General features: G+C 34.4%; 2 protein-coding genes, 1 long non-coding RNA gene and 1 pseudogene across 3 annotated transcripts; 1 reads left to right on the forward strand and 3 right to left on the reverse strand.

The window, feature by feature from the left end:
- Window positions 1–2208: 2208 nt before the first annotated feature.
- LOC18609662 (uncharacterized) lies at window positions 2209–6686 on the reverse strand. The gene is made up of 3 exons (XR_016024561.1): window positions 6543–6686; window positions 2600–3411; window positions 2209–2495 (listed from the first exon to the last, which is right to left on the reverse strand). It is a non-coding gene; the product is annotated as an uncharacterized LOC18609662 (long non-coding RNA).
- An 18-nt stretch (window positions 6687–6704) lies between these two features.
- LOC18609663 (tryptamine 5-hydroxylase-like) lies at window positions 6705–10846 on the forward strand. The gene is made up of 2 exons (XM_007044896.3): window positions 6705–7694; window positions 10032–10846. The coding sequence occupies exons 1-2, from the start codon at window positions 6744–6746 to the stop codon at window positions 10644–10646; spliced, it is 1566 nt and encodes a 521-aa protein (XP_007044958.2). The 5' UTR covers window positions 6705–6743; the 3' UTR covers window positions 10647–10846.
- A 371-nt stretch (window positions 10847–11217) lies between these two features.
- On the reverse strand, window positions 11218–13814 carry LOC18609664 (multidrug resistance protein). The gene is made up of 5 exons (XM_018115837.2): window positions 13362–13814; window positions 12610–12747; window positions 11829–11915; window positions 11629–11676; window positions 11218–11364 (listed from the first exon to the last, which is right to left on the reverse strand). The coding sequence occupies exons 1-5, from the start codon at window positions 13653–13655 to the stop codon at window positions 11218–11220; spliced, it is 714 nt and encodes a 237-aa protein (XP_017971326.2). The 5' UTR covers window positions 13656–13814.
- Window positions 13815–14641: 827 nt separating this feature from the next.
- Window positions 14642–16156, reverse strand: LOC18609665 (GRAS family protein RAD1 pseudogene; annotated as a pseudogene).
- Between the last annotated feature and the right edge of the window lie 594 nt (window positions 16157–16750).

A 16750-nucleotide genomic window follows, 5' to 3' on the forward strand; every position in this document is an offset into this window, starting at 1 on the left:
TCAACTAAAGTTTGTCAACACAAATGAGTAGATGGCTGCTATTGTTACTAAGACAATCTCATTAGAAAAGTTTGAGCAATTCAAAAATTTTGTCAAAATTACAAATTAAGAAGGGGTGTTAAAAGTAATTTGTAATCCATAGAAATTAGAAGCCTATGTCAGAATTCAGTAGAAATAAGGGAACAAAAGCGGTAAAAGCATGCTAAATGTGTTGGTTTACTTAATAGTTAAAGAGTAAGGGTGAGCAATTGGATGGTTTGGTTCGTTATACCAAAGGACCAAATGGATTAAATATTTTTAAAAAATAGACTACACATAAAGGAGGATCAACCGACCAAATATCAAATTGGTTTAGTCGATTCGATTTTAGACCAATGGATCAAAATTTTATCATTTTTTTACAAATTACAATGTTAAAACTTATAAACTTCATCCATAATTATAAAATATAAAAATAATCTAAATATAAAAAAATATAACATTTATTCCTTCACTCATATAATTATGTCTTTTTACATAAATCATCAAATTAATATTCAAGATTCAACATAACAAAAAATCGAAGATAATAAAATTAATACCCATAAAATAAAACTATCTAACAGAAGACTATTAACCATTGCAAAGTATCAAGTGGAATTTCCTCCATGACTTGGCTCTTCATATTCACTCACATACTCTATCTAACAATTGAAAGAAAATAAAAAATTAAATTAGTATAAATTTTTTTAATAACAAAGTAAAAGAAGATTAAAAATAAAAAATTAAATTAGTATAAATTTTTTCAATAACAAAGTAAAAGAATATTAAAAATAAAATATTATATAAAAAGCTATAAAATTTAACCTTTACCTTAATTGAAGTGTGAAGCATTTCTAACCCTTTCACTCATCAATCGTCAACAACAGAAATGAAATCCACATTCCCAATCTTTGACATCTCTAAAATGTATAGACAAAAAAGAATTAAAAGAAATAAAGAAATAAGAATTGAAACAATAAAAATAAAGAAGTGAAAAGATTACATGTTTATTATATTTTGTATAAATTTAAAAATAATTAGTATATATATATATTAATATATATAATTAGTTTGGTTTTTTGATCAATTTGGTTCAAAAATTTTAAAATCGAGAACCGATCAAAAAATCAATTGGACCAAACATAATTTTTGACCAATTGACCTAGTGGATCAATTAAAGCAACCGTATTATCCAAATTGTATTTGGTTTAGGTGGATAATTGATCTGATCTGATTTTGCTCATCCTTAGTTAAAGAGAATAGAGTTAGAAGTCAAGTTGATTTTGTACTCTTAAATGTATCTAGCAAGAATATGAGTTGGCAATCACTACAACTTACAATTGTCAGTTTAGAAAGACTATAAATATGTGACTTATGTACTTTGATAAATGATGAATAAACTGGAAAAACTCTTCTGATGCACTTTAATGCTTTCATTCACTTAACTCAAAATTTGTCTTGCACCTCAACAACTAGACCTCTTAATTATCCATTAACCATTACATTTAAAAAAAGACAAAATTGTAAATTATATTTAATACTTATGTATTATATTATTAAAACTTTCTTTAGTTATACAATTTGTTAATAGTTATTTGATAAATTTAATCAACGAATAACTTAGTCTATTCTAATACAATACTTAATCAAGTAATGTAGTGTATTAAGCTAATAAAGAGGAAAAAGAACAATGATTGGTAGAAGGAAAAAGTATGTATTGTTACCTTTTTGTGAGGTAAAAGTACTTTTGTGATAATAAAAACAATGATGTCAAGACCAAATCAAAATCCTTTACTCCTATTTTTTTACCTCATTTTCTATCTCAATTCTCGTGAGACAAATGTGAATGTCTATTCTTTTATTATTAAATTAATACTTGTTTGCTTGGTTTGAAATATACTAGATTGTGCCATGTGCAATGCGCTCGGGTACCCCAAAAAATTAAATGATGTTTGTATAAAAAATTTATTCAAAATAGTTTATTATTTTAATTAGAAAATGGAGTAGTATATGATAATTGTTTAAAAGCATAGATTATTTATTTTAAATTCAATAAAAAATAGTTATTAAGATAAGCTGCTAAACTAAAGGTGGAAATATTATATGTTGTTTTGGTTTTTTGCTGGTTGTTATGTAAATACAAAAGTCATCATTCCAATTGTGCCTGTCAACAAAAATCAAAGGCAGTGTTCATAAGCTAATTAATCATTTTGTAGCCAGTCCGCAAAAAACGAAAGCCCTTGATGGAAATTAAGGCCGTGATCCTATGCCTTGCTTCTGTACATAGATGTATACACAAAATAACAAAAAATAACATGACAGTTTGTCATGTATATCAGTGCTTGTTAACAAAAATAGAAAGCATTTTGAGGCATAGATCTCTTTGTAGTTCCAAATTCTGTCAACATCAAGTGGCTAGTGAAGATTCTTCGTTGATTTTGTGTTTGGGTGTGTGAATAGCTTTGAAGGTAACTCTGTAAAGAAAAAAAAAAGAAGAAATTCGATTGTTAATTAGTGTATGAGGTAAGGAATAAACTTGTATGATTATGGTACATGAAAAGTGTAGGAGTTTACATACTGTATCTGATCTTATATTTTTTGGTGGGTGATTGTTTGTCTTTGTTGGCAATGGGTTTTTTCTGCAGTGTAAGCTCCAGTAAAAGTTGGTCTTGGGAATTCTCTGATTTGCTGATTATGGGTTCTTTCTGTGGCGTAGAATCTAGAAAAAACTCTCTAGTCACTTGGTTTTTAATTGGTGAGGGTAGGGTTTGTTCTTCTAGTGCCTCCAGTGTTGGTGTTGGTGTTGAGGATGGTGAAGTGGTTGCAGAAGTTGAAGCATTCCAATGAAGAAGTTAGGGTTGATTGGAATCAAACATTTTGTAGTTTTCACTTCTTGTTTGGATTGCTTTGTTGGTTAAACCCACAGTAAACACCCTTGTCTGTTTGATCAGAGCCTTGATCAAACAAAACTGACATAGTGATAAAAATATGAACATTAAATAAAAATTCTAAATAAAACATAGGTTCTCAATATTCAATAAAACAACAATAAAACAATATGTATTCTTACTGAAAATCATATATAATAGTCCATGAACTAACAAAACAAAAATTACAGAGTCAGTATGTACAATTTGTAAACCATAAACATTATCTAATCAGGAAGCATGTTAAATTATAAAGATACACACATACAGTGAACATGCTTAGCCAAGGCTACAGAACAACAAAATGCATAAGTCCACCAAATTTCAATAGGAAAACAGCATGGCAAAAACTATCATCAAGTAATCCTAAAACAAAGGTGATAGATTCAATAGACAATAAACGTCAAATAATAGTAAGAAGATCAGGCAGTCAACAAATACTGAACCTTTCTATCCAAGTTTCCTGCAAAACAAAAATGGAAATCAAATCAATAAGAGTAACCCATGAAAACGTTGGCAAAAAGCACCTTTAAAAATAAAATTGAATAAAACAAACTGTCGAGCTCAAATATGTAAAGAAACAGAAATAAAAGTACAAACAAAGTAAAAAGACTATCTAAAACCGAGAAGAATAACCTGCTAAATTTTACATATACCTATGAACAAATATGAAAAAAAAACCCATCATTAATGAAAAAAAAAAAAAAAGACGAATCAAACACTTATTAACTAAAAGCAATGACAAAGCCAACTTAAAACATGCTCAATAGCAAAAACATCAATAAAAAAAATCCAAAATAATTAGGACATCATGAAATAAAAGAAATAAGAACATTAGGAAAATGAATTCAAAGGAAATCCTATATTGAAGTTAATAATAAATAAAAAAATTAAAAAGAACATAAACATTAAAATACCCTAAAATGAAAAGAATCAACGATAAATGTTGGAATTTTACAGGGTTGAAAAGTTGAACCAGTTAAAGTGAATAAGAAAAGAAACGAATGCCAAAACAGGGAAACAACAAAACTCAAATTTGGGTTACACAAATAAGGAGTAAACAAACAAAAAAAAAAAAAAAAAGGAAAACCATCATATTAAATCAAAAAAAAAAAAAAAAACTGAAAGGCTGAGATCCATCAACCTGAGAAAGAAGCAAGTGAATGCAATAAAGAGAGCCAAGGGAAGCAAAAAAAGGAAAAATAGAAAACCAAAATCTGAAAAAGAACAATATAAACTTCTAGAAAGGGAAAAAACCCATATATCAATCGATTAAAAAACACTGATAAACATAGAAATGACATCCCCGAACAGTCAGAACACGAAACCAAACCACAACAATGACACGTTGACTAGTTGTACGACTCCCATCAACTGGTTACAAATCCTAATAACAACCAAGCAACCGAAAGAACACCTTCTCATTGTTGTGAATAAAAGCTGGCAATACAAATAAATAGTGAGCCTAAAAAAATTTTCAATATAGCACCAAAACAGGAAAAACAAATAATAAACTGCAACCGAAAAGCATAGCTGACAACAAATGTGAACAAAATCTGGAGAAACAAAAATGCAAATTTACGCTAAAGACAATATTAATGTTGAATGGTAGACAATATTTGATGACAAAAAGATATGTAACAAAAAATACAAGAAAAAAGTAGACTAACTAAGCAGGCAATCCATCATTCATAATGCCTAATAAATTAGGTGGATTAATGTCATAATGTCACACAGAAGCTAATTTAAGAGTTAGCTTCAAAAACAAACAGTGTAAAAAAAAAAAAGCAAAGTATGAAACCTGAAAATCCAAATAGTAATCGTTATAAAGCCAAATGTTTAACTTCAGATGAAATGTTATTTGAAACTTGACCACACTTGAATAAGCAATTGTCTTTCTAAAGTTTGTTGCAAGAAAAAAAAAAAAAGAAATTCTGAAGAAAACAAATGAGGAGACAAAAAAAAATCAATAATAAAAACATACAAAATAGGTATTGGACTCAGTAACACATAAATAGTGAGTCAAAGAAAAATAATTTAATATAAAACCAAAAGGGCAAAAACAGATAATACACTACAATTGAAAAGTTTAATAATAAACCAAATGAGCAAAAACAGATAATGCACTGCAAAAACAGATAATGTGGACAAAATCTAGTTATAGTTTCTCTAAGCACTAATTAAGTCTAATAATCCATGTTAGTGATAAATGCTTAATAATAAATGAACCACTTGTTATGTAGTAGATTATTATCACTTTTATGGACTAAAAGTTGATTTTTTTGTGATGTTTAATAATAACTCCTAAACCCTTATATGGTAGAACAAATACATAATGCTCTTTTCCATAGACTATAAAGTCAATTCATGCATCTTACACAATATCATGAGTGCTAATTTATACTAAAGGCAATACTAATGTCATGAATGCTAGACAATATTAAATGAGAAGAGGATATGTAAGAAAAAATATATGAAGAAAGTTGATTGAGCAAGCCGGAAATTCATCATCGATAATTCCTGATAAATTATGTGCATCAATGTGATAATGTCAGAGAGAAGCTGATCTGAGAGTTAACCTTGAATAAACAAACAGTTATTTAGTGTAAGCTCATTTGTAAAAGAAAAATAGAAAGGAACGAAGAACAAAAACATGTCTAAAAAAAAAAAAAGCAAACCATCTAATTTAAAAGTTCAAACAATAATGGTTATAAAACCAAATGTTCAACTTTAGATAAAATATACTTCGAAACTTGACCGCACCTGAATAAGCAATTGCCTAACCAAAGTTTACTGTAAAAAAGAAAATTAAAAAAAAAACAAATGAGAAAACAAAAAAAAAAAAGACAAAACAGGAGCTTGACTCAGTAAGAATACTGTTGAATGCACAACATTGATGCACAGATAATAATCATATTGGTAGAGATAGGTAAACACACAAAAAAAATCTTTCGAATAAAAAACCCCTAAATCAAAATAAATAGAGAATCATAAATACCAAAAACCTATAACAATTTTTTTTTGTAAAAATAAACCCTAATTTGTGACAAATACAAAACCACGTTAAAAAAAATACTAAGAAGCAACAAAATATAAACGACAAAGAAATCCTAAAATCCAAAATGATCAAGAGCAAACAAAAACCATCACAAAGACAAAGCTGAAGCAATTAAAAAAATAAAACCCGCACATAGAGTCGAAAAATAGAGAAGAAATCCCAAACATAGACTAAATCACAACAAATATAAAAGAAAATGGAAAGGAACGATATATATATATATATATATAAACGTAAGACAAGCAAAAAGAGATAAAAAATCTAATCAAAAGACAAAGAACAACTAAAGAAAATTGGATAAACATAAATGTGAGGAAACTCCGTATGCAAAAATCAAGTCCACAAAGAGAATTGGATTGGCACTTGTTGTAACTATTTAGAATCATTATATTTTTTGCGTGTGGATGATAACATTGGGCACATTATACTTAGCTTATCCCATTTTGAACCTAAATTTCGGACATAAATATATGTATATACGTAAGAGCCAAGACAAGATAAGAGTGCTTGGACAGCTCTAAGTCGTAGAACTCAACCTTGTTAGAATGTTAGTTGGTCTCTATTCGAAGTAGTTATCTATCTTCATCAACATCATTTCTCAAATATACCCCTTCTTCTAACCTGGAAAACACACTCAATGAAAGGGTTATTTCAGTCGTAACAAAATAGTTCACCATCAATATAAGCAATAAAACCTTTGTGCTTTTCTTCACACTACCACCTACAGGCCTGATACAATGGTTACCGCAAAAAAGCAAATGGACCATTTTACCCCTCAAACCATTTTTCTTTCACTCCTACTCTTTCTCGTCCCCCTCTGCTTCATCCTTCACCAACGAAAATGGCATGCAAACTACAGGTCGAAGCTAAACTCACAGTCACGGTCAGTAGCCCCACCCTCACCGACAGGACTTCCCATAATTGGTCACCTTCACCTCCTCACTGACATGCCACATCACACCTTCTCTGAACTAGCTCAAAAACTCGGTCCCATAATCTACCTCCGACTCGGCCAAGTTCCCACCATCGTCGTCTCCTCCGCTCAACTAGCTCGACTCATTCTCAAGACCCACGACCACGTCTTCGCCAATCGCCCTCAACTCATCTCCGCTCAATACCTCTCCTTCAACTCCTCTGACGTCACGTTTTCGCCTTACGGCCCTTACTGGCGTCAAGCTAGAAAAATCTGCGTCACCGAGCTGCTCAGCTCGAAGCGTGTCAGTTCTTTCAAATTCGTCCGAGACGAAGAGGTGAACCGGTTGCTCACGGCGTTGTCAACTCGATCGGGTTCAGAGGTCAACGTAAGCGAGCTTTTCTTCTCCTTGGCGAATGATATCCTATGTCGAGTGGCATTTGGAAGGAGGTTCACGGAAGGGGTAGGGTCAGAAGGGCAAAAGAGACATTTGGCAGGGGTGCTGACCGAGACGCAGGAGCTGTTCGCTGGGCTGTGCATAGGCGATTTTTTTCCCGAGTGGGAGTGGGTTCACTCAGTGAGTGGGTACAAGAAGAGGTTGATGAAGAATTTGGAAGAGTTACGGAGTGTTTGCGATGAGATAATAGAGGAGCATTTGCGCTGGAGAGGGCAGGAAGGGAATAAAGAGGATTTCGTAGATGTTTTGTTAAGGGTGCAAAAACGGGATGACTTGGAAGTGCCCATTACGGATGACAATCTCAAGGCTCTTGTTCTGGTAAATATTAATTCCTCGCCCTTTATTTCTGTCTTTTCCTTTCCTGGTTTGTAGTTTGTTGTGAGCTGAATGGGCGTTCGTAATGATGACGCCGTTGGAGTTTAGCGAAGCGGGTTTATTATATATATATATATATATAATAGGGATGGATGTGGACACTAGTGTTGCATGCGGGAGTTTAATAACCTCACGTCGTCTGTCATGACCGTGGTATTGTTTTGAAGTCAAGGAAGTGTAATTATCTGATAGGCAAAAATGTTGAAAGGATAATGATGCACGAATAAAGAGGGATTAATTAATATAGAGCCTGTCTTTTCCTACATCAGTCGGCGAAGGCAGGTACCGACACGTCCTTGGTTTCCTTTTATGTTTGTTGAGTTGAGAACACTAAATTCGTGGTTAGGTACTGCTTGGGGCCGACTTTTGGTGTTTAAAGGGTTTCAACTTTCTATTAATTTTGAGTGTTATTTTCATAACTATAATAATAAATAATTATTAATTACTTAAAGTAAGTGAACAGATTAATCACTTAAGTCAACCTTATGTCACTATAAAGTTATGTATTTTTGTTCAAGTATATTCTACAGCATAAAAGCATTTTTCGTGGATAAAAAATGAAAAGTACATTTTATGAATTTCATATGAAATACGGGCTTAGGACACCCCCTAGTCCTAGTCCTAGAGGCTGTCTTATTGGGTCTACTACCATTATGGCACGTTTGGTACAGGGAATAACTATGCTATTCTCTCTCTATTTTAGGTCATTTCCTATTCCTTTGTTTGGTACCAAATTGAAATACGAAATAGCAATTCCACAAGAATAAAAATTCTATCAAATAGGCTAAAAGTCATCTTTATCTATTTCCTTCTCCCCCCCGGTAATAGCTATTCCATTACTCATGGAATAACTTTCAAATATATAATGATCAAAATAGCCCTTATAACTTAAAAATATTACAACCCTATACCTATAAATATTTTTTTTCTCCCATTTTCTCTTTTCTTTCTCTCTCTTCTCCCTCTCTCATTCTCTCTCTAACTGGAACTCAACACCGGTGATGGCGGCGGCAGCGGTGACGACGGCGACGGCAGCAACCGAATATGATCGAAAAACGTCGATCTAGTCCTTTCCGATAATATTGAACCGAGATCTAGCCAGATCTGGCACTCAACGGTCAGATCTCGCCGCGGGAAGCACCGGATCTGGTGCTTCCCGACCAGATCCCATGGTTGGATCTGGCACTCCACGGCCAGATCCAGCCGTGGGGAAGCGCCGATCTGGCGCCATAGTGGCCAGATCCGACCACATGGTGCGACAGATCGGCGTTTTGTTACACCGGTTGCCTTTCCGGCGACCGGCCCATGAAAAAAAAGGGGTAAAAATAAAATAAAAAAGAATAAATTATTTGTAAAATTTAAAATATTAATATTTTATATATAATTGAAACATTATTAATATTAATATGATTAAAATATTAAATATTAGTATTTTAAATTATTAATGTTTTGTTTATTAAATTATTAATATATTTAATTTTTAATGAGTATAAATAAAAATAAAAATAAAAATTATTAATATTTTAATCAAAATAATATTAAATTATACATAAAATATTATTAATTAAAATATAAGTAATTAAATTATATTAAAATATTGATATTTAAATTATTAATATTTTAATTAATTATAAATTATTAATATTTAAAAAATAAAATAAAAATAAATAATTATATATAATAAAGGGTATTTTTATCTTTTTATTTTCTATTCCTTTCTTATTCCAAAGCTATTGTTACCAACTAAACACTGTAATAAGTCATAATAATTATTTCTACTCTATTTCATTCATCATACCAAATTACATAATACTTATTCTATTCTATTCTCACCTCATTCTATTCTCACGTAATAACTATTCTATTCCATTCCTATCTATTTCGCGAACCAAACGTGCTATTAGTGTTTTTTTTTAAGCCTGGAAATTTGTGCAGGACTCAACTGTTTGTTGAAATTTTATTAATAAAATAAGTAAAACGCACATAAAAAAAATTTCACCCAATAAAGACATCACTTCACTTGAATATGTTCCACGAATGCAGAGTCTACTAACCATAGTTGTTTCTAGCATGTATTGGTGATCAAGAGTCAAGCCCAAGAAAACCCAAGGACTGAGACCACACTTGTACGCGTTTGGAGTTTGGACCATGAGCACTGTAGAGTCTTTTCCTTCGTTGCGAAAGATTCGATTACAACGTGGTCCGGGGTCAGACTTCAGAGTTCATATAGCACAATAGTCAATGATTGAGTTGTCCCTACTAAAATGTATTTTTCAACAGGACATGTTCGTTGCTGGAACTGATACAACAGCTGCAACCCTAGAATGGACAATGACAGAGTTGGCTAGACACCCGGAATTGATGAAGAAAGCACAAGAAGAGGTTCGAAGCATTGCAGGTAGAACCGGAAAAGTTGATGAGAGTCATCTACCGCACCTTCACTGCATGAAAGCTGCGATCAAGGAGACAATGAGATTGCATCCATCGGTTCCTTTACTGGTTCCACGAGAATCCATGGATGAATGCATTCTGGATGGCTACAAAATACCTGCCAAAACTCGAGTCCTGATCAATACCTATGCTATAGGAAGGGACCCAAATTCATGGGAGAGTCCTCTGGAATATAATCCTAAGAGGTTTGAGGATACAGACGTTGATGTCAAGGATCAAGACTTTAGATTTCTACCATTTGGCGGTGGGAGACGAGGTTGCCCTGGTTACACATTTGGTCTGGCAACAGTTGAGATTGCACTTGCTCGGCTCTTGTTTCACTTTGATTGGGCGTTGCCTCAAGGAGTTGGCACTGATGATGTGGACCTTAATGAGATTTTTGGTCTAGCTACAAGAAAAAGAACCCCTCTAGTACTAGTCCCAACGGTGAACAAAGGACTATAAATTTAATTGGGATGATGAATTGATGGTCAAAAGTGAGCTCCTGGGGTCACAAGAATAAAGTAGTTCTCTTTCACTTGCTGTCGTCCATCTGATAATGTTTAATATTTATAACAAAGTAAATTCTCCCCTATGTAATGTTTCCAGTGCTCACTGGATATTTCATTCCATAACGTGGTAATACACTTCAAGTATTTGATATGCGTGCAGAATATGCTTGATTGGCACTTAAAAGTTACTGACAGAAAATTCATGCTCAATAAACATAGATCCGTGACCAAAACTTTGCAGCAGATTTTTGGTGCTCATCACTTTTGCTTGACACATTCCTGTAGCTCATGGAGCATCCATATCCAGGACCAATGACTATGACAATCAAATGGCTAGTCTATCCTCAACCTTTAACCCTGGTAAGTGAAACAAAAGTAGAAGAAAAATCATTCCAACCCCTCAATGAAATCAAGCTAAGGGCAACACAAAATGATAAAGACAGTTGGTCTCGAATTTTCCAAAAACTATGGCAGTGAAATATTTATTTAACTTTCTTTCTTTTAACTACTAATATCCACTACACTTACTTGGTCTTTTCTGCAGTTTTTTCCTCTGACTCCTCATCTGTGCCAGAATTTAGCGCTGTTATCTTTCCAAAAGAATCTTTTGCATCGCCAAAGAAGTCTTTCACTTTATCAAGAACTGTTTTAAGCTGGTCTTGTGTTGGAAGCTGAAATCAATTTGGAATAAAAGTATATTAGGAGTAGAAAAAGGGAAATTTTTGAAATTCAAATCTGAATGGAAAATCAAAAGCAGAAAAGAACTAGTAGACCACAGCTGTAAAAAAAGTTCTAATATAAACTCAGTCTATACTGCCAGCTAAAATCTTAACACTACTCCAAGAATCTGGTACCTAAATTTAACTAACAGTTCAGACAAGTAATGTAGAGTTTGATAATTTAGAATGATAGAACCAAAAAAATTTTATGCTCACCTCGATAACATCATTGGTAGAAAGCGCAGATCTCACGTTACCATTTTCCTGTATATTTAGCACACAAAATTCAGAAAATGAATTGGCGAATTTCTCCATCATCTTGTTGGGGATAAAATGAATAGTTTTGACCATAATTAGGAAAACCAACCATCAACTAAATTTTATATAATATAGGATGGGAGTAATAGGAACTTTACAACAAGTTTGTAGCCATATCTGAAGTCAGTTGCAGATTGCAATACACGGAATTGTTTAAAAGCTGTCTTTTGTATCTCCTTCTCATCCTATTTGAAAAAGAGGCCCAGTAGTCAGCACACTGGAAACTGGCTTGAAAATAATGCAAATTCAAGATACAAAAGTTATCTCTGGTAAGTGAAACATAAATAAGTGTCAAAATGGTGCTAAAACTGGCAGGAATTCTATTAACATCAAAAGGAAGAGCTTCAAATCTCATAATAAACATAGTCATAAGTGTTGATCTGCTAAAAAACCAAGTATTCAAACTAAGTTCTTTTCTTACAGCATAGGCTAATACAAAACAACAAGCTAGAATAACAACTTGGAGGTGATTTCCAAAATGCAGATTTACGATTCAATGAGTCCATAGAGTTTGACACTAACATTCTGGAATCAAGTCATCTTTCCTTAGAGCAGAAAGCGTTATCTCCTCATTTGTCACCAAAAAGGACACAAATGCATTACGCATTCCAAGAAAAGAATAGCAATAAGTAATGACTGAGTTAAAGATCACATTACGCTAACTTCTTTGTCCTTACGAAGTACTGAAGAAAGCTAAAGCATTTAATAGCCCCCAAAAGTGAAGAAAACCAAATAACAACATAACTATAAAATAAAAAATTGGCAGGCAGTTACTCTGGACCAAACAATCATATACATAAAGACTAAACAACTCTCAATTCTTAGAAAAGTAATTATCTTATGAAGCGACGATATCAAGGTATAGAGAATTTAGTTTACTCTGTATATAACTGCCGCAAGATTTCTAGCAAGTGTATCTTTGTAGATGTATTTTCCGAGGAAATTATCCTTTGCTGCAACCATGATTTTAGCAGTGGTGCCACCTGTTATGAGACTAAGCGGGTACCAAAGATTGACCTGCAACGGGAGTAATGAGACTTTAACTCAACGAACATGTGACTATTCTACAATTTCTTCTAAAGTTCACAATAAGTAAAAAAATTCATAGCATACAGATGAAAATCTATGGATTTCTTTTTCCAACAGGTGGATGGTTAGCACCAAGCCCAGATGTGGTTAACGAGATCTTAAGGAGTAATTTCTTTCTCTTATCCATGACTCCCTCTTGATATGGGTTTTCCAGAAAAAAAATCGCAGCAACCACTAAAGCAAAAGTGTAAAACATTATAAATAAAGGTTGAAACTATAAGCTTGAGCCTGCTTGGCCTGAGCAATTAAGCTGCTATAAAAGAGAGCTGTTGTCATATTAAAATTATTTTAAATACTGTCTAACATATTTCTGTCCATCAAAAAGTTTAATTGATATTAGCTATCAACACATCAATGCAACTATGTTTTGAAACTCAAACTTAAATACAGAGCCTTTTTTTTACCTCTGCCTCAACTTTAGTTTTCTATTTCAGGTTGTCAATTTGCAATCATAAAAGAACCTAGTAACTCTAACAGAAGATGGGAAGACAGGATAAATAAACAAAAGAAAACCCATAATGGAATGAAGAAAAGAAACGAACACCAGCCATGCGGATGAAGATGACAAAGCGAGGGTTGCCATCGTCTTCAATCTTAGGCATAGGAGGAGGCGGAGGCCTTTGAAACTGACGAGCTGCCATTCCTTTTTTCCCCTTGGCTTCTACCACCAGCATCCCTCCTCTCTGTTGCCGTCTCTGACTCTGCTGCTGCCACGTCGTTGTTCTGGAACTGAAGAGCGAGTGCTTCACCAATCCATCGAGTGATTCGTGGTGGGTTCTTGAAGTGCTCGACAAAGGAAGCCTTACCAGCGCATTTAGCGACATACCCACCTCCATTTTTGACACACAAAACTGTTTCCTCCTTTTTTTTTTTTGGTTCTGTTCGTCTTCTAAACTTTTCGGTTCTTGGTAACTGCTAACTGTTTTTTCTTCTTTGAAAATTGGGATGAGATTATCTGCGGAGTGGGTCTTATCCACGCCCTCAGAATTTCTGAGGAAAAGAGAGTGGACTGGGGGGAGAGGTCCATACACTACAGAATATCCACCGGACACGTGGCGTTACATGGTTTAACAGGTTTGTAGGTACTCTGGGTCCCACCTAATGCAGTTCTTCTTCTAGACGGTGCGTTTTAGCTCATGAACCAAGCTTTACGCCGCCAAGTTGTTTGACCAAATGCCTCCGGAAGCTCATTTTGGATCTTTTAAGGAGGAGATAAGTGGTTTTTTTTTTTTAATTGAACAAAGGGAATTTGAATTTTTTTTAGATAAAGGATTATATATTAATTAATGAATTAAATATTTGAATACAAAATAAATAAGGTTTTAATCATAGATATTCTTAATTGTTAAATAAACATACTTAATTTATTTTAATTTATAATATGAGCACAGTGATCAAAGAATCTCATAAAAAATAATCAATAACAAGGATTAAGAATACTCAATTAATGATAAATTAAGAGCATTAAAATTTGATCTGATAATAACATTTTAATAGATAGAAATCAGTTTGATGCATTGATTAAAAACAAACAATCTCCACAATTCTCTTCCACGTAGTTAACAATACAAGAACGTTACATAAAATGGACTTTATATCCTATTTATTCACGTTATTTTATTATCTTTACTTTCAAAGCTTTATTTTTTTGGGTTTGATGAACTTAAACCAAAGTAGCAGTTGTTTCCCCATGTGAGATCACTATTGCTCCATGCCTTCAACAACCCCACCTTCCCCCAGGTTACTTATTGCAGATGGGCTTTTCATCTTTCTGTAGTACTCAAGTAACATCATTCCTAGTTCAGAGTCCTTGAATTAAAGGTCATTTCCAGCAAGAAGCTGCAATGATGGGCTTTGATTTCCAGCCAAGAACCAAGCACCCTTTATCTTCCACAATTGTGTTACCCTCACAAACCTTAATCTTTTCTAGCCACTGCTTGGCCTGCATTATCATCTTGACAGGCGCAGGTTGGAAACCAGCCCGGCTCATCCTCCTTCGCCATTGATCAACCCTTTCATGCCTTTCAATTCTATCTGGCCCCTCGCAGCTTACAATGTTCTTTATCTCTTCTGCAAAATAGAATTGCTCCATTTTGGCACGTCTAGTGTCATACTTGGGCAGCATTGCGTCTAGCGAGTCAAATATAGCTGAATAATAATGCAATGCTTCCATGAATCTGCCAAGAAAGAAAGGCCCGTTATGACTCGAGTCTTGCTCTACTAGAATGAGAAGCTTGGGAGACAATTCACGGAGCTTTTGTAGAACTGAGTTTAATGCTCCTCGGCTCTCTTTAACTACACAATGCAATTGAAGAATGCTGTTGATTACCAAGGCCTCATCACCCGATGTGTTGAAATCTTCAGGTTTCAGGTTTTCTAAATTGCATTCCACGACGGAAAACTCAAAGTTCAATTTCAAGCTTTTTGCATAGTGCTCTAGATCATCCCCAATTGCTTGGAGGCGTTCACAGCAGGTTCCGACTCCGGTTATTCGAAGACGTTTAGGTGGCTGGCCTGCACGGTGGACTAGGCTCTGCATTAAGTGGCACCATTGGTGGCCACGGAGCAGGCCAAGTGTCATACCTAGGTCCACAACATGAACAAAACTCTCTCCCTCAAAGGCTTCCAATATCGATGCATTCGCTACAAAATGACCGAATTTGATTTGCGGACATAATTCATAGACAAGGCTTAAGGCTTCATCTTTCTCAAATGTAACAGCCTTTGCTTTTGCAACTGCTCCTACCACTCCAACCGCCCTTTGTGGTTGAACCAAAGCGAGACGGTCAGCAAGTCCCTGGACAAAGCAGGAAGCAACTCGCTGGAATGAAGTTCCAAAGACAAGGGCATTAACCCCGAGCTCTGACAGTAATGCTGAAGCATATATTTTGTCACGATAAGCCACTGCCTCAGCACAAGCAATGAGTTGTTGGACCAGTCTCATCCCTTCTCCACCCTCTTCTTCCTTGATTTTATTTTCTTCTCCTCCCGTCATGGCAACAGCTGCTTCTTCCATAGCCGCGATTGTTAAGTATCTCTGCGCGCAAGCCCATACATGATCCCGGAATTGGAGTCTTGGCAAGCTGGTCAAGCTATTAGTACTTCCGTCGGTGTTGCCGTTGCTACCAATGGATACATCCATAAGGTGGTCCTGATTTAACCTTTTGTGGTTTCTAGTTTCATAAAAAATTGGCCAATTCTGATAAATTGGACAACTAAAGGGATAAATTTGAATGCCTGGTAAATTGAGATCAAGAGTCATCACTTCACTGCTTTTGTCATCACCATAGAGTCGAGGTCGCCATTGGAGAACGGGCTCCATAGCTTTGATCCTCTGAAGAACTATCTGCTGTGCAAGGGCTATTTATGTGTGCTTATTTGTTGAGCGTACCATTCGAAGTCATACCTTCAATCCAAAGCCTATAGAGAGTACACAAGATAATGATTTTTAAAAGGTGTCTTGCTTTTGATGGGCATAGAGCAATGTGAACACAGAGCAATTGGAGTATATTTCCTCCCTATCATTTTCCTGGAATCCTTGGAATTTCGAATTTTACGTCTTGTCTTTCTTGTTTCTCATTTTTGTACTGCTTAGAAGTTGCTTCCCTACACGAGTGGCAGCTTATAGATATGCCTTGTACTCCCAGACAACCTTGGAACTTCATTTAAATGTCGCTTCCTTCATCAGGTACTTAACAAGGTTCAACCAAATTAATCTTGGGGCTAGCTGAACCACAAGTCAAACCAAAAAACCAAGTCTTCAGACTTTGTTTATCTCATGTTGTTTTTGTTTTTTTTTTTTTCAGCTTTTGTCATAAAAATCGTCAACAACTAGACTGTCTTGTTAATGTTAGAAGTAGGCTATGATAGCAATAGGGACGCGGTTGCCAACTTACTTTGATTTCCTTGTAATCTGTCACTATTCTTGTAT

The sequence above is a fragment of the Theobroma cacao genome, chromosome 2 (genome assembly GCF_053813885.1).
Source record: "Theobroma cacao isolate CCN51 chromosome 2, ASM5381388v1, whole genome shotgun sequence".
Classification (NCBI taxonomy): Eukaryota; Viridiplantae; Streptophyta; class Magnoliopsida; order Malvales; family Malvaceae; genus Theobroma; species Theobroma cacao.